At 45.2% G+C, this 25,127-nt stretch overlaps 1 protein-coding gene across 2 annotated transcripts; it reads left to right on the top strand.

The window, feature by feature from the left end:
- Positions 1–2,955: 2,955 nt before the first annotated feature.
- On the top strand, positions 2,956–23,559 carry Cd83 (CD83 molecule). Of its 2 annotated transcripts, XM_034509655.1 has the most exons (5): positions 2,956–3,225; positions 3,320–3,441; positions 17,894–18,089; positions 19,920–20,026; positions 21,906–23,559. In XM_034509655.1, exons 1-5 carry the CDS (start codon positions 3,189–3,191, stop codon positions 22,032–22,034), a joined length of 591 nt encoding a protein of 196 aa, XP_034365546.1. In that variant the 5' UTR covers positions 2,956–3,188; the 3' UTR covers positions 22,035–23,559. The 2 variants fall into 2 exon arrangements, with proteins under 2 accessions (XP_034365546.1, XP_034365547.1); XM_034509656.2 differs by lacking the exon at positions 21,906–23,559 and having other exon boundaries at positions 3,071–3,225; positions 17,894–18,082; positions 19,920–20,020.
- Positions 23,560–25,127: the final 1,568 nt, after the last annotated feature.

Raw genomic sequence — 25,127 nt, 5'->3', positions numbered from 1 at the left:
TTTATCTGAAGATCCATCAGAAAAGCCTTTGTGTGAAACTTAAAACGTTCTTGAAGAGTTCAGTAAATGGAAAGATACACAATATTGGCAGATTTGTGGATCTGAGTTCTAAATTTCTTCATTGTATGCAGAGTATATTCTGTGTATTTTCTTATTTAAAAAATGTAAGCTAGACTGTCTTAGTACTGGGGGTTGATTCTACTCTGCATTCGTTCAAGCAACCAGTAGCCCTGGCAGCTTTGGAGAAGATGCTCAGTCCCCGGGGCTCAGCTCCTGCATTGTCTACAGTCAGGAGGAGCTGTGGTATTAACACAAGGAGAAATGGAGAAGACCCCAGAAGCAGCCTCACTCATTTCTGAAAATTTGCACGGAACAGAGACATCATTTAAAATCGGTGAAGGAAAAGGGCTTTTAGAAATGGCGTTGGAGCTGGGGTGGGGTATGGTGGTGCAGGCCTCCAATCCTAGTACTTGAGAGGATTGTGAGTTCAAGGCCCCCATGGCTACTTAATGAACTCTTGAGTCAAAAGAACAGAATGGGGGCGGGGTGGGGGAGGGGAGCAGAACTTGAAGGGAGCACTGTCCCACCGTCAGTGAGGCAACAACCAACTAGGTGTCCACGTCGAGGCTTGTTAAAATGGATTCAACCTGTGTGTCCTGAAGGGTTGGAAGAAAATGGAGGAAAATGCTCTCCGGATCTCAGAGTAAGAAAAAATGTGTCAAACCCCACACCAAAGATGAATCTAAACAAAGATGATGCATTTGGCTACACTGAAACATTTTCAAAAACCACTTTGTACATAAAAGATGTCAAAAAGAGGAAACAGGAATCTTAAACTTGGAGAAGGAATTTGGCATGCTCCTAATCGGGAAGGATGACCCAGAATTTATAGTAAATGGCTTTAACAAAAGCTCAAAGGCTAGGGGTGGGCAGTCCCAGAAGGTGATGTGGGACAGCTTCACAACACACAGGTGATAGAATCAAGTAGATTGGGGTCACGACTCACAGGTTGAGAACCATATGCCGCTATGCGACCCATAGGCCTAGAGGCACATCTATTTGTTCCATGAGGGCAGGCAAACAACATGGAGAGTGCAGCATCTGCACAGCCACGGACCTGAAACATTCTCTGCTCCCTGTGCCTCTGGATGTTGGTTCTGGTGGAGGGTACACAGAGGATCTCAAAAATGTTTCATTCTTCGGAATTAATTGCACACTGGTGGGCTCAATCCCATGTATGTGGCAGGCGAGCAGAGGGGATAGTGTAACAGCCTCAACTCTCCTTGGTTTGGGCTTTACACCCAGCCCTCTTCTAATAATGCACCCGGCAGCCTGCAGTCCTTCTCCACAGGACTCTGCACATCTTCCCCCGCCTCCAAACAACCCGTGGGCAGCCTAGGACCCCACATCAAGCTTCGGAGCTTTCCATTAAGTTTATCTCCCCGTAAGGTCCCCCAAACTTACATTTTGTTCAGTCATGCTCTACTTCTGTTTAATAGGAGACTGGGATGGCTGATCCTGCCTGAACTGGTTTGGGGTGCGTGTCCGGTAAGACAAACTTTTTCTTCGAAGCAAACTTTTGGAGGGGATCTCCTCTTCCCTACAGTATACCTGTGCATAAGTGGACGTGCCTATAGCTTCCTTCAGAAGTGGGACCCATGGGAGGTTGCCATGCTACAGTGCACAGAGCTCCCTCACATGCAGTGGGCAGCACCAACTGGATTCAGTAGGATATATATGTGTATATGTGTGCATGTGTGTATATGTGTGTATGTGTGTATATGTGTGTATGTGTGTATATGTGTGTATGTGTGTATATGTGTGTATGTGTATATGCGTATTTGCATATATGTGTATATATGTGCATGTGTATATGGATATATGTATATATGCATATATATGAGAGATCGAGAGAGAACATGAACTTGGCAGGGAAACAGAGGGAGGGATCTGGGAAGAGTTGGAGTTGGGGAGTGGGGGGATGGACTTGGTAAAAACAAAATGCCTTCATATCCGAAGGAAAAAATGATTAAAAAAAAAAAAAAGCCATCCAAGTGCTCAACACTACCAAATGGGTTCTAATTTGTGGCCCAGTGGAATATGGCACAGCCAATAAGCAGTTGCTGAAACTATTTTTAGTATTGTGAAACTGCTCATAAACTGTTAAACTAAGCTAACACAAGACAGAAAGATAGTGTGAAGGACATGGTGTTAAAATATGTGCAGGCATGGAAGCCAGAACACCAAAATGTTAAGTGGGGTTGCTTCTGGGTGAGTTAGAGGCGATTTAATCTTTTTTTTTTTAAAACCTATTTTGAAAGGTCCATATACTTCTGGATGTGGGCTTCCACTGGAGAGTGACTGACCTGTGGTGATGGTGGTGGTGGGGTGCTCTCCCTCCTCCAGAAGCCGCCTACTGTTCATAGCTCCCCAGTTAGGGGTGGGAGCTTATGAATCACTTCCCCCTTCCATGCTGAAAGGTTGTCTGCCTTGGGCTTGTGCAGATCATCGCCGCTCCTGTGACTTCAAGAGTCACGTCCAGAAGAGGATACAGTTCTCCTTCCAGACCTCTGGCACTTAAAATCTTTCCATCCTGTCTTCCCCCTGGTCCCTGAGCCTTGGGGAGCAGATGCCATGCAGACACAGACTCAAGATTCTTTTAGACATTGCTTTCTAAAAGACTTCTGTGCATGTGCGTAATTAATGCTTTAGTATAAAAAGATCTCCCTTGCTCAAATAAGGCCCAGTGATAACCTGAAAGAAGGCAGCAAGCCAAGGACTGCAGGCGTTTGCCACTTCTCAGGAAGTCTAGGGTGTCTGTCACTATCACAAAATCTGGACAGTAGCAAAGTCGTCACAACCCTGGACTTCAGAGGTAGCTCCCCACCCTATCTGAATCTACACGAGCCACTCGATGGGTTTGAGGGTCATCTAGCTGGTGTCGCGTGCCATCGCGGCTTCTGAAGCCTCTGGGCGCGGAGCCGTTCCGCTGAGCTGCTGCTTGTTGCCGCTGGCCAGCCGCAGCAGCGACGCGGACTTGGGGACGCGCGCGGGGCGGGGACCAGGCTACCCGCCTCCTCCGGCTGGGGAGTCCCCGGGGCCGGCACGCGGGGAAGTCCCAAGCGCGGGTACAAGAGCCCGGCTCGCGCCTAGGAGGGCGGCCCGGACAGTGTCGCAGCGTTCCAGCCATGTCGCAAGGCCTCCATCTCCTGCTTCTAGGCTGCGGTATGGACCCCGAGCCCGATCGCCCCGTGCTACCCGCGACTCCGCCTCGGTGGCCTTGCTTACGCCGCTCTGTCTCTCCCTCTCTCTCTTGCAGCCTGCAGCCTGGCGCCCGCTATGGCGATGCGGGAGGTGACGGTGGCTTGCTCTGAGACGGCCGACTTGCCGTGCACTGCGCCCTGGGACCCGCAGCTCTCCTACGCAGTGTCCTGGGCCAAGGTAAGCTCCACTGGGGTTTGCGCGGTCCTTTGCGGGGACAGTGGAAACAGGGACCCGAGAGACCGGGTCTCCGGAGGCCCCGGATTGGGCACTCTAAGCATTCTGATACCCTGGATTGGGAACTCTAAGCATTCTGATACCCTACTTTCTCCCACCTCGCTTCATCCGCATCCATGGCCCAAACCCCCTTATGTTAGTTTCCCTGCAGATCATGATCTAAAGCGGCTTGGCGTGAATGATCTTAACAGAGGTTTTAAAGGGATTGGATCCATGTGACAGGGCACCTGTGGGTGCAGCCAGAGAGCTGCAGAGAAAGCAACGTGGGCCTAGATTTGGGCATGGGATAGGGAGCATGACCCTAGATTCCTGGTTTCTTGTGCCTTGTGACCATGACACCATCTCAAAGAGGGTCTCAAGTGGCTTAGGCTGGCCGCAAGAGGTTGTTAGGAGCAGTCATCTCTTTTCAGCTAAGGCATGCTATTGGCTCGTTCTCCACCTTGCTTTTGCTTGGCAGCCTCTGAGGGGTCAGGTCTGGCCGTGAATGAAGATTTCCTTAGAAACGTGCTGGAGCCTGAGGCCCAAACAGGAGAGAATGCATTTCTGCTCCCATGGTGGGAAATTGGGTTGCACGAGGCAAGACGTTTTGAAAGGTTTGCTCTCAGTGAGATCCCCCAGACTCCAAAATTGTAATTCCTCTGGTATTTTAGAACCCAGCTGCTGTAATTTAATAGAGCCGGCCTTTGCACCTCTGCTTTAAGGGAGGTTCTGAGAGAGGCCACCTCAGTTTTAAGGTAAATGAATGAAATCCCCAAGGGTGGTTCTGAGGAGGAAGCCTCTGTATGTTCTCAGTTTTCACGAAACACAGAGCTGCCTTCTTCCTATCATGAAGGATGTTATAAGAGCTTGCACATGTGTGAGTGTTGAAACATGCAAGGCAGAATAGGAAGTCTGTGTGTGTGTGTGTGTGTGTGTGTGTGTGTGTGTGTGTGTGGCGTGGTATGTTTACGCACTTTAACCACCTGTCTGGACTGGGGGCAGGTGGTGGTGGTGATGGTAGCTAGGTGGTGCAGGGCTTGCCTAGCACACACGATGTCCCAGGTTTGAAACACTAAGCATCAAAGCAAAACCCAAACAACTCAACCAACTGGATTGTTAATTCCCCAAAGATAATGAATGCCCAGTGTATTCTGCACTCTGCCCAGCACCCAGTGTCCACCCTGTTACTGAATTTAAGTTGGTGCCATGAGGGAAGTGGCACCATGGAGACCTCAGACCACTACTGTGTAGAACACTAGAGAACAGTGTGCATGTGTGTGTGTGTTTGTGTGTGCGCACACGCACGTGTGTCTGCTTTTCTTTCTTATTTCTCCTTTCTTCACTGTGAGCTCAGTAAACAGGAGTCCAAAAATTGTTTGAGTGGGCAAAACGATAGTCCTTTAAAATACTGTAAAAGCAGTATTTGAGTGCTCACCATATGTCAGACTGTGGGAATAAATATTTACAAATATTATCTACCTCTGTCTTCCAGAACAGTGTGGGCTTAAGAGGCCAGGACTATGCTTGCTCCTCCTTTACAGACAACGAAGGCACAGAGCCCAGAGGAGGGAAGTAGGCAGGCTTTGAATCAGGTTGTCAGATTCCAAATCTTGGGTTGTTAGACTATCTTGATATCTCGATTTTCCATTTTAATTACTTTGCGTAAAGAAAAATAAAGTATCTCCCAGCTAGCCAGCCAGCCAGCCAGTGGACTTAGCCATCTCCAGGAGGGATCGAAACATAAAACCATGATCCCTCCCAGACTGTAATTAAAAAAAAAAAAAGCATCATTAATATCCCCAGGGGAGTAATTAAAAAGTACTCATGAAACAAGTAGATGAAATTTCAGACTGTGAAGTTCAAACAGTTGTCAAGTTAAATCTTCTCGCACAGGGTCATTTGGAATGGTTCAGTAAATCATAGCAATTAACCTTTGACCTCTCCTTGGATGTCGGCAGATGATGTCATTCTGTAATGTATGTGCTTGTTTATTGGACACAGTTCTTGCAAGGTCTGGCCTGAAGATCTCTTAAAAATTCTTTCTTAAGAAAGAAAGAAAGAAAGAAAGAAAAGAAAGAAAGAAAGAAAGAAAGAAAGAAAGAAAGAAAGAGCGGGTGTAGAGTTGCTTGCTCAATATGAATGAAACTCTGATGAGAAACGGAAAAGGCGTCTGTCTCTTCTCATCCTCTGTCTCTGAGCTTGGTGTCTAGAGACTAGAGGCGCTACCTCTATCTACTCATAGAATTCCTTGATCTTCATATGTATTATTTCTTGTCCAGGACTTTTGGACAATTACCATCATATTTATTATTTTAGGCCCACTGATTGATACATTTGCATTGTTGTTGTTTATGTAACAAAAAGTGGATAGAGAGCTCTAGGAATAAGGCCAGCGGATGAAGTAGCTTGGTTTTTTTGTTTGTTTGGTTTGGTTTTGCATCATTTTCTTGTGAAATGTTCTGGGGAACAGTGAGGTAGGAGGTTTAAACCCAGCCTGACTCTTCTCACCTCCCCTTCTCCTCTCTATCCTGGTGTTGTAAAACTTACTGCCTGTGTGTGGGCTCAGTACAAGCAGAGCCCCTTGGAGTGAGGTTTAGCGTTCTACCCACAGTGGCTCACATCTTGCAGGCCTTCTGCCTGTCACAAGGATGGTTACGCGTGGCTTAAAATTCTACTTACCATTTAGTCCTTGGGTTCCATAGAACATCCTGCCACAAGCCAGTTGGTGCTGAGGGCTCGTGGCTAAGAAAGGACCCATGCAAACCATATCTCTAAAAACTCATTTGTCTTTTACCAAAAACTCCAAGTCGTTGGAGTCCAGTTAGTGTCTGTACAAACACCGATGGGTCGGTCCGGAACAGTGTCCATTTTATTCTTTGTTTCTAATCTGGTGATGGGGAGGCTGGAGGGATTCAGTAGAGACAAGCATAGAAGATCAAAGGCAAAGTCAAATGCAGCCGGCATTGGCCCACTTCTCTCTAGCACAGCTCTTCCTAACAGGAAACCTCGAAGTTGCCCTCTCTCCCTATCTTTCAAAGCAGAATGAATGATGGAGAAGAAATAGAAAAATCAATAAGTTATATCCATCGGGACTATAACTCAGTTTAGTTTTTACAGCTATGATAGATTGCAGCTTGTGTGGGAGGAGGTAGTTGGAGAACACAGGCAAATGTGCTTTGATCCAGCACTCTTTTGCTGTTGACCATGTATGTGCTGAATGTCAGGCCCTGCGTGAGGGTCTGTGTCTGTCTTTATGGAGTGCCACTGTGTCTGTGCTTGCTTCCACAAAGGTCTGGAGGTCTGAGAAGAGGACAAAGCTCCAGATGAACAACTTTGGTCGTTTTGGGGCCCCTTTCTGCTAACAAAGAGGAGTCATTTACCCAACAGATATAGTGTCTTCCTGGATCATGTTAGGAGTCCTGACAACCTATAGTGAGGCAAAGTGAAAGGGGATATCTGATGTGGCCTCTGGGTGATACTGGGGTGGGGGGAGAGGCGTGTGTCACAAGACTCGCTCTGGTTAGATGATTTTCAGGGGAGGGAGAAAGGGGAAGTAAAGCAGTGACTTCAGAGAATAGGTCACGCTTGCCTTTAGGAGGTAGAAAATCCCTGGCTAGGCTAGATCATGGGCTGGGCTGGTCCAGGGCAGTGTTCTATTTCTAATGCTCATGCTGCAAGGAATGTTGGAAATGAGGTTAATGGTTTACCTGAGGCTGTCTGACAGCTCAAGTCTAGTCACCACACCAGTGTTACCTGGCCTTGACTGCTGTCTCCCTGGGTGTTGGTCACTCTTACTGAGTGGAGCAGTCTGTCCTGCCTCCACCAGTGGGTGATGCTGAGCTCCAAGGGTGGGGCTCTGAAAAGAGCAGCGTGCCTCCTGAGGGGTCAGGGTTGATGCCATCCCCCAGGGGGCCTACCCACAAGCTAACAGGCTTTTTGAGTTTGCTTAGTTCTTGTTTTTGGGAGAAAAGGAAACATTTCCATATTAAATTTAGAAGGACTGAAAATCTGAAATGTGAATAATACATACATACACATACACACACACATATATATACATATATACATATACATATATATATATATATACATATATATATGTATATATGTATATATATATTTTTTCCCCATTGGCACGTGTCCTTTTTGCCTTGGAGAACTCACTTTTAGCTCAAACTATGAAAGACATAAAGTTGGTTCTTGGACATCCTTTATATTTATACTGTGTTATTGTATGTCACAAGTATGTGCCACATTTCTGGACCTGGTGATAGTATTCCAAAGTCAACACAGAGAAGATGGCTCAGTCAGTAAGGTGCCCAATGTGTAAGCATGAGGTCCTAACTTTTGAACCCCAACATCCATGTCAAAAAGCAGCTTCAATGGCAAGGGTGTATAACACCAGTGCAAGTGGCCAGAGATAGGCAGATCCCTGAAGCTCATTGGTCAAGCAACCGAGTCAAATCTGTGAGCTCCAGGTTTCCTGAGACACCCTGTCTTGACAGACAAGGTTGAGGGAGATAGAGAAGACATCTGATGTCCACACACAAGAACACATGGGTGTGTACACATGCCCTTATTCACACTCAGAGACCAAGTAAACATTTTCAGGGTAGCATAGAAGTGTCCCGCAAAGCACTTTTGGTACAAGCAAGGTAACTAGTGTTCTAAAAGGATCCATCAGGTGAACTGAGAGATGATGCTAGGAAACAGGGTTGACACAGAATGTGAAGGACTTGAGTGTCCAAACGTCTATGAGTCCAAGGTGTGCAATCTCAGCAGTCATGAGCCATTGAAGGATTCTCAGCTCAGAGAATGATGTCATGCACAAGGGATAGCACATTTCTCACGATGGTGGAAAGGATGTAACACTCCTGGGAAGACACATCTTTGGGAACCAGTATTCTTTTACTGCATTGAGATTCCCTTCAGGTTAGCGCATCGAAGGCTAGGACACGTTTCCATGTACTTGGGTTTTCTCCATCGCTATTTCTATCTGTGTGGTCAAGGAAGGATGAGGCTACCTCAGGGAAGAATAGTGGCTCGCTGAGGTTATGGCCATGGCTGAAGAGTAGCCTTATGTCTTGTGGGGGTAGGAATAGGGTGGCTGAGAGTTGAAGAGAAACACAAACAAGCAAAAAAAAAAGTCACGTGCTTTCTACGCATACAAGGGGAAATCTGAATCATATGAGGACTGGGTTCCCTTAGTTTATTCTTGGTTCTGTCACCACATGGAAAAAAGGAGAAGTTTGCGGAAGGTCTCAGTGATGTAGGCATTTTATGCAAACCAGGACTGATATCAAATTAATTACCCAAAAAAGGGTTTCTCTGTCTAAAGCCACTTCCGTAATCTCTTTCTGGTTACTTCTGCAATGATTCTAAACCTGCGTGTGAGTGTGTGTATGTACACACAATATGTGCATGGGTTAGGAGACAAGAGACTTTCCTCGGGTGTTTTCCTCAAATACTCTTCACCTATACTTTTAGACAGTGTTTCTTACTGAACCTGGAGCCAGCCAACTCCAGGGATCCTCCTGTACCACCTTCCACAGGACTGAGATTACAGACATCTGCCCCTCACCCAGTTTTTTTGTTTGTCTTGTTATCAACACAGGGGCTAGGGTCGTAACTTGGATCCTTCTGCTTGTGCTTGGGCTGACTGAGCTTCCCCCAGCTTTCCTAAGGTTTGTACCAACACTCTCGAACCACAAACCGGAGAAGGACCAAGGATCTTTCACCGATCTTGTTCCTTCACACACTGAAGTATGCTTTTTGGCTTTTTGTTTTGTGTGTTTGTTTGTATGGAGATGCTCTGGGTAAGTCCCCTGTGTGTGCCTGGTGGAGCTAGTACTGACTTGGGAGATCAAAGTGTAATAAACGTCATGTGACACATTCTTAGAGTGCCCAAGAGTCTCCTGCAATGTTCTAATCTGAGTTCTTCAAAGAGGACAGAACCCAGGAGATCTGGTGGCTAGTGAGGATTATAAGTCCAGATGGAGAAGAACCCCTAGAAAAGGAAGATGTAAGGTACCCCAAGCTCTGTCTGCAGTCATCTTGGATCAGACTTTCTGAGTCAGCTCAAGCATGTCTTTCTTTGAGGAGAGGAGGCACATAAGTAGGACTGATCTAGAAGCCTGGGCCCCATGGGCAGAGTGCCCTATGTACCACCCTTATGTAGCTGTCTGTGAATTGTATACTCCCATCCATTAAGACTTTCTGTTACAAGGAATTGTAATTCTCTCTTAAAGAAAATGTATTATGTTGGCTTATCCATGATGTATTAGGTTTCTCGTTTTTTCACATTCCCATCATATATAAGCCAACACAGATCTCTTTCTTTAGAAAAAGCTGGCCTTAGAGCTTTGTGAATATCCCCCGGGCTTGGTGCCATTCCATTTATCATCTTTTCCAGCCTTTATACTGGTTTGATTGCTAGCTTCTCCGTGGCAGTGAAATAGGAGCAGGTAAAGACACTTGCATATTTTTTCCCAAACATCAGTTTTTCTGATTAGGTTTTTCTTCTTATAGGACAAATCTCTGGCTGTTCTTCCTTGGCTAGGATGGCATCCTATGTCCATTACAGTCAGTTTCTGAGGTCCCAGGATGTCAGGCCAGAGTCAAATGAGCCTCCTCTAGACTCAAGGGGTTCTGTGTGGTTCGGTGAGGGACATGAGCTCAGTCCAGGAGGCACCCACCACACGATGACAACCTCAGGATGGTTGATGCGAGCCATGAAACATGGCTCCTAGCTGGGGAACACATTTCCATTTTATTATGATGAGACTTTTGAGAGAATCAGATGGCGGTGGTGTTTGGAGACCTTAAAGATTTCTCTGTAGTGGGCTGGAGAGATGCTTTAGTCAGTGCAGTGCTTGCTGTGGAAGCAGGAGGGAGTCTGATTCCCAGAATTAATGAAAAAGTAGGGTGTAGTGGTACAGCTTCCTGGAGCTTACTGGCCAGCCAGTGTAGCCAATCAAAAAGTCCCCAACTGTGAGAAACTATCTGAAAAGGTAAATGAGCAGAAAATAAGATTGGATGGTGCCTAAGGAGGAAGGGCAGCTGAGACTGTCTTCTGGTCTTCACATGCATGCGCGCCTACATAAGAACATATGCACACACGACACATGCACTCACATGAACACACACATGTACTTACAGGAGCACACACATGCACTCATGTGAACATACACATAGGCACTCATATAAACACAGATGCACGTGCACACACAAACATACAACAAATGCATGCCCCCCCATGCACATGTATGTGTACTCACATAAACACCCATGCCCACACATGCACACATGCACTCACATGAACACACACATGCACTCATATGAACACACATGTACACACAAACACATACAACACATGCATGTACACACATGTATGCGTTCTCTCATAAACACACACCCACACATGCACACATGCACATGTACCCACATGAATACACACACACACACACACACACACACACACACACACACACGAGATTTCTCCCTAGAACAATGTGTTGAGACTTCTAGGATAATTTTACCAGAAAGAAGCCAAGAAGGATGAGCTGGAAGACCCATCTGTAGATGGAATGGTAAACATCAGCTATAGCAACAGCTCCTTCCTCCAGTTCTCCCAACTTCACAGTGGCCCATGTGTGCTTCTCATTTGACCTTGATGATACATCCCTTCTAGTCAAGGGCATGAAACACAGAGATGAAGTGCGTGACTGAAAACTGCCCGGTTAGCGAATGCAGAAGCTCGGACTCGGCTTCAGGCTTTCTGATTTGGAAGCCAAGGTGCCTGTCACGTTCCCATTATGTCTTAAATTCATTCATTTATTCAGAACACACAATCTTCTGTGTGCAATGAACTGTTTAGTATGCTGAATGAACCCTTGGCTATGTATTTAATAATAATAATCATGTCTTTAGGGCTTTCCATCTGATTGGTACCATACTTAGGGTTGTATGCAATATCAGATATAGCTCAACCCCACTTCAATAAGATGTGGTCATTCCTGGGTCCCATGGTACAAACTAATCCTGAGCTTCTCAGCCAGTTGGCCAAGAACAGAAGGAATGGTGGGAGGACTGGGCTGGGGATGGCTCCCACTCCACCACACTCCATAGCCCATGCTCTTAATTAGGCTGCCTCTGCCATACTCATAACTCTTGTTAAGAGCCATAAATCTGACTCTGTCTGTTGGACCTAACGCATTTCAATGTAGAAAATCATTTTTCTAATAAAACTACACTCAGGAAAAAAAAACCCTGACATTAATGCTCATACATTTTATACTCATTATGACATCAACCTCAGAGCCAAACTATTTTGCACATTATAAAGAGCTGTTTTTATGATGAATGGGGATTATATTAGCACTTTAATTGAGTTCGAAACCAAAGTACATGAATGTTAGTGCACAAGAAATGCAATTAACAAAGAACCGTTCCAGTAGGCTTTGGCTACATCGGCTTACGGCAGTGACATCTTTAGACACTTGAACACATGGTTTATCAAATTGATAGATAAAATGCTTAAATTCTGTGCAGTTTTTTCTTCTCAAAAGAAACTTTTCCTTTCGCCAAGAGTCGGTCACATGTTTAGCGGATATAATAACTGAGGTGCTCAGGCTTCAAGTTTGTAATCAAAACTTGTTTGCTATAGGAATCGAAATGTTGCCTTAGCAGTTGAATTCGGTCATCTCTAGGAAGTTCACACCGTGCGAGAGTGCGCGTGCTGCATGCGTGTGTGGGTGCATGTGTGCGTGCATGCGTTCCCTCATCTTTGCCTGTTTGTGGACGCTAGTGGCTGAGGTTAGGACACCTTCCTTGGTTACTCCTCACCTTGTTTCTTTATTGACCCAGGAGCTCATCATTTCAGTCAGACCTGTCGGCCAGTAAGCCCCTGAGTATCACTTCCCTCTTCATTCTCTGTCCTGGCTTGCACAAGCACTTTGTTCACTGTTCACAGGTTCTCTCTCAGTTGGCTAAGCTGGCCTTGACCTGGCAGGACATCCTCTTGTCTCAGCCTTCTATTAGCTGGGACCTCAGGCTGCTCTACCGGGCCTGATCAGTTGGCATAGATTTGAATAAATATATCTGAACAAATTACGTAACTTTGTTTTAAAAAACATTAGCCACAATAGTTCTTAGTTGAAATATGGGCTCCATGCCCGTGTTATTTATTTAGCTTGTGCTTACTCAAATTTGTCCATCATTAAGAAGTTTATTTAATTCAGATGCCCTTAAAATTAGTACTTGTTTGTTTGATGTCATGTTCAGCAAATTAAAGAGAAAGCTCAGTTTAATTTAGGTCTTGTGGTTTCCTTAAGGTCAAGTCTTTGTCTCAGAGAAAGAATATGATATTTAAGTCATTTATTCAAATTGGAGTTCTTGAGACAAATCAAAGTCCTTAGACTTTCTGAAAACAGGATATTTCTTTTTTTTTTCTGATTCAAAAAAAAAAAAAAAAAAAAGTTCAGTTGTCAGCATAAAAGTTAATCCACAGAGTGTAGATATTTAAAACAGCATCGGAACGAGCATTTTGAGAAATTAATTTGCCCAAATTATGTTGTGCTTTTCCATTCTGCATGGCAATATTAGCATGGCGGAACGTGCATTAAACAGTTGCCGTCAATTATGCTCAGCTGTGAATGAATCGAAGGGTTCCTTTGTTATAAATTACTATTTCCTAAAATGCCTTTGCAGAGAAGCAATGAAACACTTTTGGACTTGGAATGTTTAAAACGCTGCTCTTGCCAGTGGTTGGTTTCGAGCCAGCTCCAAATGTTCATATGAACTCAAAGCAAAGAGGGGGCTGGTCCAGCTGCTACCCTACCTTTCTGCGCTCCCTGGGACATCTTCAGTCCCTGGTGCTGCTTTAGCCACAGCTGGTTCATTTGACATGTGCAAAATGACATGTGCCTGGCCATGGGTCTTTTGAGAATATTCGAAGTTTTGCATAAGGGATTTCCGGGTACCCGTAGTGTTTCACTCTGGTTTCGAGCACATAACAGAGATGTAAACATAGTTGCTACTTTGACATTAGTAGGAAGAGCCTATGTCTCAGGTGGAGTCTCATGGTTACCTTTTCTTCCCTTTTGGAAAGTTATGTCTTAAAACGACAAAAGCAAGAACAACTGACATTGCATATACCTTGGATACACAACCAGGAGCGGACTGTGGGATGTTTCCTGCTCGTTGTACAGCTTTCTCCACTGTGTTCTAGGGTCATCCCTCTTAGCCATGAGTCCACCTATTTCCAACTCAATGACCTGTGGCCAACCATAGTCCAAAAGTCTTAAATGAGAACTTTCAGAAATAAACAATTTCCAAGTTTTACATTGTTTGCTGTTCTGAGAAGCATGCTAGAAACCTCACGACTTGTCTTGTCTGGGGTATGAGTTACCTTTCCGCTCAGCCTATCCACACAGGATAAGCTACCTTCTGGTAAGTTACTAAGTTGTCCTTGTGGTTGTCAGATATACTTGGGATCAGGTAGCTTGGGTTCAAGTCTTCCATATTTTACTTAATAATGGGCCCATCGCACAAGAGTAGTGACACTAGCAGTTTGGATATATCAAAGAGAAACTGTACAGTGCTTCCTTACTGGGAGAGAGGGGGGTAGGGAGAAGAAGAGGGAGAGAGGGAGAGAGAGAGAGAAAGAGAGAGACGTAGGGAGAGGAAAAGGGAGAGGGACAGAGGGAGAGAGGGAGCGAGGGAGAAAGGGACAGAGAAAGAGAGAGAGAGGGAGAAAGAGACAGAGAGAGAGGGAGAGAAGGAGGGAGAGGGAGAGAGAGAGATCCAAGTTCCTCATGTTGAGACTGCTAAGGACCCTGGTAAGAATGAATCGTTTATCCCAATGTTTTGAAGAAGAGAACAGGAATGCTCACCAGTTTTGTTGCCGTACCTCAAACTGTAAAAGCCATAGTCACAGTATGTCTCAAACGCTTCAATGAGATAGAAAAGATATGCATTTTGCGTGTGGAAAATGTGAACAGAAAACCTATGGTTTAGAAACTAAACTGTCCTGAGTGGGTATGGACTGGAGAAAAGCATGTGCCTTTCCAAGGACTAGCTCAGGTCTACCTAGGATTTCAGATGCTCACCAAGGGACTTGAACAGAGTCCCGTGGATATGACGGGACACCATCGTGGTTAGTTATCCAGCAGAGTGCTGGCGCTCATTTGGCAAGAGTTCTTGGGTTCTGCTAGCTCTCTGGCACTGGTTCTCAGTGGCACTGAGGAAAAAGGGTCTTTGGAGGAGAACCGTGAGAGCTGAGGTATTTGGCAGTGGTGATTCAGCAAGGCAGAATTTGGCAGGAGATAGTGGTGATAGCCTTGTTCTGTATCTCATTCCCTTGTTTCAAAAGAAGCCCCTCTGCAGATAGGTAGAAGGCCACTGTCAATCATCACTGTTTGTTAGCATCAACGGGCCTCTCAAGTCCCAACAGTTAGCTTTATGAAACAAACAAACAAACACCCCAGCATCACCGCCTGTACACCAGCTCTAGGGAACACTGTAGTTCTGACCTCGACTTTCTAATGGGCTTTTCTGATCCAAGGGAGAGCCCTCTTGATAGACTAGAAACTCCCCAGGAGGAAAGCAGAAGCAGGTCGAGTCTAAATGCCTATTGCAGTCATATTTGTCATTGAAGAATGATTTAGAAAAAAAAAAGAGAGATGAATGGAGCATTGGCCATGGCTATGCAGAGACTGAGGTGGGTTAATCAGCTCAAACTGGTCTTGTGTGGCAGTTCTGCAGGACGGTCAGGGGTGGGGAAAGTTAGAAGCCATGAGGAGCCAGCTCTATCTGTTCTAGGATCAGTTGGACGCTCTTGGTTTTTCTGAAGATTCTTCAGCCACCTCCTTTCATCACTCCTGTTTATGTGTGTACATGTATGCATGCATGTACATACATGTGTGCATATGTGTGCATGTGTGTACATGAATGGGGAGGCCAGGAGTCATTGTTGGGTGTCACTCAATCATCCCTCCTCCCTTTATTTTTTGAGACAGTGTCTTTCATTGAGCCTGGAGCTCCCTAGTTTAACTAAACTGATTGGCATTCAAGCTCCAGGGATCCTCCTGTCTCTACCGGTCCAGCACAGGGTTTACAGGCATGCGCTGTCACACCAAGCTACTTTTTTGTCAGTGCTAAGGATTGATCTCAGGTCCTCATGCTTGTACAACAAGGACTTTGCAGACAGAACCGAATCCTCAGCCCCAATGTTGCAGTATTTTTGTAACTCCAAAGCCCCCAGTCTTTTAGCGTCCTCCTGGAGACTCTTGGTTATTTAGTGAGGAGCCTTTAAAAGTGGGGAGGACTGTCAAGAAATGGGATTCATGTTCAGAGACAGCCGGAGAAGAGCCATTTTTTTTCCCCCAGCTTGGCTCTGGGAGTGAGCATAAATCTGCCAGCAGATGTCTCTGTAGCCCACTGCACTGCAATGTCAGCACATTGAAAGCTCAGATGAAAACTGGGTGACCTTGTGGTGCAGCTTTGGCTTCCCATGTTAAACAGAACTGACCCAGAGTGTATGTGCTTGTGCTTGCACACACACATGGACCTGTGTAGTTTCCCCCAGTCTCCCCCAACCCCTTGACTATCTAGTTCCCTGACAGAGTGCCCCCTCTGAACACTGAAGAATTGCAGCATGTTCCCCATTCACTGGTCACTACGACACAGAGAATTCTGGTGTTCTGTCCCTTTCCCTACTGTGACTCCTGGGTTCTGTTATGATAGAAAGGCTAGGTGAGGGATGCCACATGCCTCAAGGCTTTGTACTGGTCCCCAGCCAAGAAGCGAAGGGCAGTTCCAGGCTGTTTAGGGATGCTGACTGCCTGCCAGCACTGAGAGCAATGTTCTGCTCTACTGTTAATGAAAATCTATTTTAGAAGCTTTGAAATTAAAGTGCTTCCAACCTGTTGCCTGGAGGGCACACATGGCTCTGAATAGCTATAGATGTGGCCCAACACAAAGTTGTAAATTTATTTAAACTATTATGAGACATTTTTGGTGCGTGTGTGTGTGTTTGGAGGGGGTTGGTGATGGTAGTAGTGATTTTATTTTATTTTATTTTTTTGTTTCTTGTTGTTGTTATTTGCACATTTCTTGAATGTGAATCTTGTAAATGACAAGAGTATGCTGCAAGGTCAAAGGCTGGATGTGCTTAAAGCCATTTAGGCGGAGGAGCCACCTACTGAGTGCAGATTAGAAACGTGACCAGGCCTTGCAAGTGTGAGGACCTGAGTCAGATCCACAAGCACTCACAGTGAAAATTGCCAGATGTGGTGGCACATGGTTGTCGCCTCAGCTTGGCAGTCAGGTCGGGGGTTCGCTGGCCCCAGTCTGGTGTCCATGGAAAGGTTCAGGCCAGAGAGAGACCCTGTCATTAAAACACAAAGTAAATCTCACTTGAGAAATGCATCTGAGGTTGTCCCCCAGTTTCTCCACACACACATGCGTATACATATGCCTGCACACACATGAACATATACGTACATGCATGTGAAAACACGTACCCACTAGGTATGGATGGGAAAGAGAGTGGATGTTGAATGTAGTGGATGTCACATCTTAGAGGAGATGCTGAAAACAACCCACAACTCAATCTTCCAAGAGAACGCAGGGAGAGAGCCAATTAGATTGTTTGGCTAACTTGGGCGTCTAGCTCCTCAGGGTGGTCAGTCTGTCCCTGTCCTTCCATAGGCTGCTTTGCTTTGACTCATAAAACCTCCCCACTTTCCCCAGCATCTTCCTGCCTGTCTTAGAAGAGAGATAAAGCATCGTCATTTGTGACCCTGAATATCAAAGGCGCTCGCTAACATCTGTACCTTGGGTGTAGTTGAGTTTGAGTTGGCTGGCAGTATTTTTGGTTTTGTTGTTATTGTTGTGATGTGGTTGTTATTGTTTGGGGGGTTTTAAAAATAGATTTAGGAAGTTTTCCAAGAAAAAGTCTGGCATCCAAAATTAAGAACCAGCTAGTGGGTGACTTAGCATCTGAAAAAAAAAAAAACAAAAAAAAAACAAAAGAACGTTTAAAAGAGAGCGAAATCCAACCCAGAATGATGCACATTGTGCCTGCCCCTCCCCACATTCCCACTACCCCACCATCGCCCCCCCCCCCCACACACACCCCATGCTCCCAGCAAGTGACTCTCTCGCCCCTGCAGGGTGGAGCTTGTGTTGGTTCCTGGTGCTACAATCACAACATGCAGTCTTATCTTGTTTCAAAGCAAACACGGCCTCAGAGTTTTTGTAGATTCTCTTCTCCCCTGGAATTCACATATATGGGGGTGGAGAAAGCACCCTGTCTTGCTTTAAAAACATGCATGTTTTGATGGTTTTGTGAAAACAAGTTGTAAATCCCTCATGCCAGCCTGTCAGTAAGCGACTCCTTGCTGCCTCTTCACAGGTTTCAGAGAGTGGTACTGAGAGTCTGGAGCTCCCTGAGAGCAAGCAAAACAGCTCCCTCGAGGCCCCCAGGAGAAGGTCTTATTCCTTGACAATCCAAAACACTACAGTCTGCAGCTCTGGCACCTACAGATGTGCCCTGCAGGAGCTTGGAGGGCAGCGCAACTTCAGTGGTACAGTGGTTCTGAAGGTGACAGGTGAGCTCACTTCACTTCCCCTCTTTTCACAGACCAGGATACACTTTCTACAGTCCCCAAAGTCTCTCCTTTTCCAGAATCAGACCCTGCAGCTTAGGACATCTGTGGCTAAAAGTGAATTCCTCTGAAGAATTTCCTTGCTTTCTCTTTACATGGCTTAATCTATGCAGTGACTTTTGCCCAACATTTGCTAAGGGACTAGGGCCAGAAATGACAAACATATTGTCTATAAGGCCCCGGCTTTGCACAGCAGTTACACTCTCCTCATGTCACATATCTGAAAGCTATTGAAAGTAAGACAATGATCTTCAGCTCACAAGAACATGACTGCTTTTTAAAGGGCCAGCCAGTATTTGCAATTTTCTCTGCTGCTGCTACATACACACACACCCCTTATACCCTTTCCAGTCTCCAGCCCCCTGTCCTGGTTTGCTTGTTTTAGTGACAAATTATACACTTGCCATGTAATGTATGGATTAGTTGAATACCTACTTTCCCCAGGGTGCAAGCATTTTTCCGTTCTTTGCTTTCTTCAGTGCACAGAAGACCCACAACCCAAGTGGATAAGAAATGAGAATAGCTTACAGAGAGAGAGAGAAAGAGAGAGAGAGAGAGAGAGAGAGAGAGAGAGAGAGAGAGAGAGATGAGGGACCACACAGAAATGAACAGTGCACAGTCATTTGCCTTCCATTTTCTCTTCCAACACAGTATTGCCTCCAAGTTAAGGGTCAGGCTGCAATGCATTGTTTAGATCTGGCTCAAATGTTAACTGACACACACTAGCTGGCTGTTAACTTTTAATGTAAGCCTCATCTCTCAAATGGGGGCAGTGACGTCTGTATTCTAACTTAATGAAATATCACATTAGGATAGTAAGTACAGTGACTGAGGTAGACAGAATGCTTGGTCAGGGTTAGTGATCTCTAAGATATTCCCTCTTAACCTTTTCCATTGAGTTATAGACCCTGGTGAGAATCTATGCCTAGACCTGCTGTATTGCAGTTTTGAATCCAATCTCAAATCCATAAGACTCAAGGGAACAATTTCTTGGAATCATCTGCTTGCTGCCTGGCCCTGCCCAGGCTGTGAGCCAAGCCCATTGGCAACTTCACCGCAGCAGGAGCCAAACATCAGCTAGTGCCTGGATGGGACAAGGCCCTTCCTCCTGGGCTGCTCCTGGCTGGGTCCATAGCCTCAGCCTCAAAAATCTCAAGGGAACTGGTCCACCCAACCCATGCTGCTGGCCATCTCTAAGAAATGTAGTTAACTGGCAATGGTTAGAATACTCAACCTAGTGTGTGGGAAAACTCCGGGTTCAGTTTGAAGTACCAATAAAATCCAGGATGGTAGCCCATATCTATCATCTAAGCACTTAGAAGGTAGAGCTAGGAGGATGGAGAGGTTCAGAGCCATCATGGTCAACATGGTGAATTCACGGCCAACTTAGGCTACATAATACCTGGTCTCAAGAAGACAAATGAAACAAAACTCTAGTTGGATTTCTTGGACAAGAACAGGCAGATTCCCAGCCTTATTTTCTAGTCAGAGTGCATTAATTTGTGGTCATTCGCCTGGGAGTTCAGCTTGTCACAAGAAGTTAAGGGAGTTAACAGCCCTGGAAGCTCAGCAAACATCCTACCCAACCTGTGGCAGATGGTCAGAGCAATGTGACAGCAAGCTCTCAAGATTGCTGTCACTGCCACCATGACTGGTCTTTACTGATTGACAGATTTGGGGGCAGGGATGGCCACATTAGGACCAGAGGAAGCAGAAATGGAGCAGGGTCGAAATGTCTTTGAATGTATTCATGGATTCCTTTTCTTTTTTAAGGATGCCCCAAGGAAGCTACAGAGTCAACTTTCAGGAAGTACAGGGCAGAAGCTGTGTTGCTCTTCTCTCTGGTCGTTTTCTACCTGACACTCATCATTTTCACTTGTGTAAGTGTCTGTTGAAAGCACCAATTGCTGTGACGTGGTCCCTGGGGTCCCGCTGATTCCCATAGGTTTTGTGGACAGTATGAATCATTGAATGGCATGGAAAGAGAGGCTGAAAGGCACTCTGAAGGCTGGCTGGGCTTTTGAGGCCTGCACACTGGGAAGCACATGGGGATTCTTCCAACTTGGTTCTGGTTTAGAAAGCCTTGTGGAACATGGTCTAAAGCCAGTGAGGTTAGGCAGGTTGGGTTGTGTAGGAAAGTCTGAGGAGTCTCATGAAGACCTGAAGGACTTGTGGCCCCAGTGTCACTGTCCACCATTCTGGGGCTGAGGCTTTGCTACAGTATTGGCCCTGTCATCATGCTGCCCTGGGCCTGCTTTCTCTTAGTGGCTCTACTTATATTTTTGTAGTTTTCATCCTCTTTAAGATTTGACTCTAAGGAGTCAGAGCACTGGGACACTCAGCAAGTCCCCTAGAGTAGAAGGGAGCTGACAGTACTTGGGTATTCTTGACATGTTTTTTAGCTGTTGGTCACAGGCTCCACTTGGAAGCTCTTAATTCCATTTTTGCCTGGCTGTTCACTTGGACTGACTATGGCCCTCAGGGAGCAGGGCCATCTGAAACTGACCAACTGGAAAGCATTCTTCCCCATATGTCTCAGGGCTACCAGAAGAGCTGGCTACACAGGGACCAGGATAGACCCATCTTGAAGCCATCCCAGGGCTGGCCCTTGTCACCTACCATATTCTCCTATTCAGTTGTCTGTCTCTCTTATTGTGTAAACCATGTGTCTGATTTCTATTTTAAAATCAATCAACAAGCATTACATCATATCCTGTAACTATATAAAATTATTAGATGTGAATACAAATTTAACTCACCAGTTTATTTTAGAAAACAATCAGAACAAAATGAAATGCTGGTGTTTCATAATCAGGCAAGGGTATAAAAGAGTATTTTTGCAATACTCATGACTTTGAAATGAATTGTTGAATAGTAGGCTAAGATTCTCTTTTGGATATTATCAATTTCTCAAAGAATGATTACATCAATTAATCTGAAAAGGATTCTTAAGATGAATGTATTTTGGGTGGTGCCATTCATTAAATATGAAGCCTTTCATAAATGTGCTTTAAATAAAATAGAGGCTGTATTTAAAATAGTTCTAAAATAAAAAGCAACTATATAAAATAAAACCAAAGACTCCCAAGAGTACCTGCTGTGTATTGAAGCATTCTGTCAACCACTGCATGGGATAGAAATTATTGTTCTATGCCTGACCTCCTAGACTTTGCTATTTGGTTGGCAGGGTTATTTGTTCATAAGAAGGTAACTGGGGAATGGAGAGGCTAGAGAGATGGTTCAGAAGTTGAGAGCACTGACTACTCTTCCAGAGGTCCTGAGTTCAATTCCCAGCAACCACATGGTGGCTCACAACCATCTATAATAAGATCTGATGCCCTCTTCTGGCTTGCAGGCATACAGGCAGAAGATTGTGTATGTAATAAGTAAATAAATTGAAAAAAAAAAAGGAAAAAGAAGAAAAGAAAAAAGGAGATAACTAGGATGATGAGGCAGTACATTTAAGATGGCTGCCTTCAGTTTCTTGTTGGCAGATGTCTGCTTCCATAGACACTGGCTTTCCACACTGCTCTGTGACAGTAGGAGCTAGAGATCACTGAAGTCAAAATCAATGAATGTCCTGATGAGATTTGGAAACATCAGGGAGGTGGTACATATAGCTTACAAAGAAGGAGGGGTGGTGAGTATAGCAAGATCTTCCACAGTGAAGTGTCCAGCCAGCTCTCAGGGGAGGGGTGACAACCACCAAGTTTTCCCAATGGCTAGTTTCTCAACATCTTTTCTTTTCCCTTTTTACAGAAGTTTGCACGACTACAGAGTATTTTTCCAGATATTTCTAAACCTGGTACAGAACAAGCTTTTCTTCCAGTCACCTCCCCAAGCAAACATTTGGGGCCGGTGACCCTTCCCAAGACAGAAACTGTATGAGTCGGGTCTCCACTGGTTCTTACAAAGCCAAGGGCACATCAGATCGATGTGCCTGAATGCCACCTGGACAAGAGAAGAATGAGCCCCGCCCTCAGATGGCAACCTTTCTTTGAAGTCCTTCACTTGACAGTGGGTTCCACACTACTCCCTGCCACAGGATCTTGAACACCATCATATGATCATGAAGCATGGAGCATCACTGCTTCTCTGTGGCTGTCAGCTTAATGTTTCATGCAGCTATCTGGTCAACCTCGTGAATGCTTTTCAGTCATATTAAAAGCTATGGTGAGATGCAGGTGGAGCAGGGTCATGGGAAATTTGAACACTCTGAGCTGGCCCTGTGACAGACTCCTGAGGACAGTTGTCCTCTTCTATATCTGGGATACATCTCTTTGAATTTGTCCTGTTTCGTTAGACCAGTCCAGATGTCTCACATCTGGCAGAAATTGACAGGCAAGCTGTGAGCCAGTGGGAAATATTTAACAAATAATTTCCCAGTGCGAAGGTCCTGCTATTAGTAAGGAGTATTATGTGTACATAGAAATGAGAGGTCAGTGAACTGTTCCTCAGCAGAGCCTTTTCATCTGGAACAGACCTCCATAAAGCGGCAATACAGAGGGGTGCCACATTTATTTTTTTAATCTTCATGTTCTTGTCAAAGAAGAATTTTCATGTTTTTCAAAGAAGTGGGTTTCTTTTCTTTTTAAAAATACGAATGTCTAGTTACATAGCATTGCTAGCTGACAAGCAGCCTGAGTGAATATGGAGAATGTCCCTCAGAATTAAGGGCAGCAATCAAGAAGCACTGTACAGTGCCCTGCTTGGAAGGGAAAACCATGGACTGAGCAACCAGAAGTCCAGCCACAAAATTGTATGATCCTGGATGAGTCACTTGTGGTTTTCACTCTCTGGCTTGTAAACCAAATAGTTTAGTCCGAGTTGACTAAACTGGATGTGAAGATGATTGGGGAAAGTTGAAAGTAATGGATACAGTGGCAACTCTACTGGACTGTTATCTTGTTGATATCCTAGAGTTCTGGAGCTGAGCGAATGCCTGTCATATCTCAGCTTTCCCATCAATCCAGACAAAGGAGGCCACCGGAAGGACAGAAGACCATGTCTGAGCGAATGCCTGTCATATCTCAGCTTTCCCATCAATCCAGACAAAGGAGGCCACCGGAAGGACAGAAGACCATGTCTTCTGTGTGAACTCCTCCTGAGAAATGTGGAGGCTGGCTCAGTGTTTTGCTCTTGAAGGACTAATCACATGTTCTTGAAGATACGGACCTATGGGAGCTATTGCGTCAGGACAGGAGGAAGTTCTCAGATGTTGCACTGATATGACATTGTTGCATTTCTTTAATGAACTGGGCCCTTTCCTCATTTGCTTCCCAAAGAGATCTTGTCCCATTAATGGTGTGTTCATCACCCACACTATGAGAGTGAAAGGGATGCTGAGCGCCTACAGTGTGCTTGCCTCTCGGTCACCACTTTCATGCTATTAAAAGTATGCATGTGAAGAGGGATGTTCTTCTTTTCTATCTTTAAAATGATTCCGGCTTTAGAATGAGTGTTTGGATGCTGAGTGGAGAGTGAGAATCCAGAAATAATAGTGGTAAACGACTGGCTGCTTTCCTGAGTCTGGAGCTGGGACAGTGGGCAGGGACATACGGCAGGCAGACCTTTGTGACATGGCACTCCTTCCTGGAGCTGCATCCCTACCAGCTATTAATGGTCAGCTTGTCCACCTAGATGATCAGAGGAGGAGGGACCGAAAGGAAGGTTCCGCTTCTAAATGATGTATGAAGTTGGGGCCCCTGATCTTGGGGAGATTCATGGGGTTTTACTGGAGGTTTTCAAGTAGACTCCTAACTTCTAAGTTGTTATGAAAGATCTATACAAGTATCTGTGGTGACTATAAAGGCCTCATGGATGAAGTACTCTTTATGAAGATGAATACACCAGTGTCTGTAAAAGCTGCAGATCCACTTTGAATGGATTCAGCCCATTGTCAAATGCTCTACAAATAAATACACCAGGGAAACTTAGTCTCTTTTTGAGGAATTCAGATGTTTGATCCATCTGAAGTTGTACCATGTCAGTCAGGAGATTGAGAGTAAGAATTATTGGTTTACTAGATATGTTCAGAAGATTGAGACTGTCGACAGAAGGGCTAAGTGTCTAGCAATGTTCAGAGGACAGGAGACCAAGAAAGAAGGAAAAGGGAACAGAAGAGATGCCAGGGAGTACACATTTTTGGCAAGCTTGTTTTATGAAATGGAATAAATTGACTTTGTGGGTGTGGCATGTTGCCTTTGGAGAATACACAGTGGAACAAACTCTCCATAGGCATGAGCACTACACTGTTTTTAAATGGATGGTGGCTTCCATCATGGGATGCTCTAGCTGATGATGGGGTGACGGGCCAAACAAAAGAGCTGTAGGAGGTGGGTGGCATCAAACCCACATGGCAGGCTAGAGGCCCAAAGCAGCACAGACTCAGTGGGAGAGATAGGAGACATGGAGACCAACTGGCTTGCCACATTGAAATGATCTTCAATTCTCAGTCTTCAAGTTTGTTTGTTTGTTTATTATTTATTATGTTTATTTTTATAAACTTGCATTGGCATGCACGTGGAGGTCAGGGGTCAGTCACAGGAGTTTACTTTCGCCCTCCACCTTATGAATCCTGGGGACTGAACTTGTTATGAGTCTTGGTGGCAAGTGCCTTTATCCATTGAGGCATCTCACTAGCCTAGGTTTTGAGTGTCAGTATGAGGTGTTGCGCTTGTGTGCTATGTCTGTCTGTCTGTCTGTCTGTCTGTCTCTGTGCTTTTAAGCTAAAGCCTTCTTTCCCTTTTAAAACAGGTCAGATTTGGAAGGTAGTCAATCCCTTCCATCTTAACTCCACGGAGAGGGCAGAGCTTAACCATCTAAGGGCACAGAAGATGTCTCCATGTTTCCCAGTTGTTCTTGGCATTAACAAGCTTGCCATTAATGACATGCTTCAAGCTGTCTTTAGTCCTCTTTACTCCCATTCTTCTGATCTTGAAGACTATCTCTGGTATCCGTTCTCCTTATAGAACATGGTAT

This window comes from Arvicanthis niloticus, chromosome 8 (assembly GCF_011762505.2).
Source record: "Arvicanthis niloticus isolate mArvNil1 chromosome 8, mArvNil1.pat.X, whole genome shotgun sequence".
In the NCBI taxonomy this organism is placed as follows: domain Eukaryota; kingdom Metazoa; phylum Chordata; class Mammalia; order Rodentia; family Muridae; genus Arvicanthis; species Arvicanthis niloticus.
The sequence above is the reverse complement of the archived record's forward strand: the minus strand, read 5'-3'. Positions and strand labels throughout refer to the sequence as shown.

Excerpts from the sequence above, each read along its gene's own strand:
- Cd83 (XM_034509655.1), top strand. The coding sequence starts at position 3,189 with ATGTCGCAAGGCCTCCATCTCCTGCTTCTAGGCTGCG. Across the intron at positions 18,090-19,919 it reads AGTGGTTCTGAAGGTGACAG|GATGCCCCAAGGAAGCTACA; the intron begins GTGAGCTCACTT and ends TTCTTTTTTAAG. Across the intron at positions 20,027-21,905 it reads CACTCATCATTTTCACTTGT|AAGTTTGCACGACTACAGAG; the intron begins GTAAGTGTCTGT and ends CCCTTTTTACAG.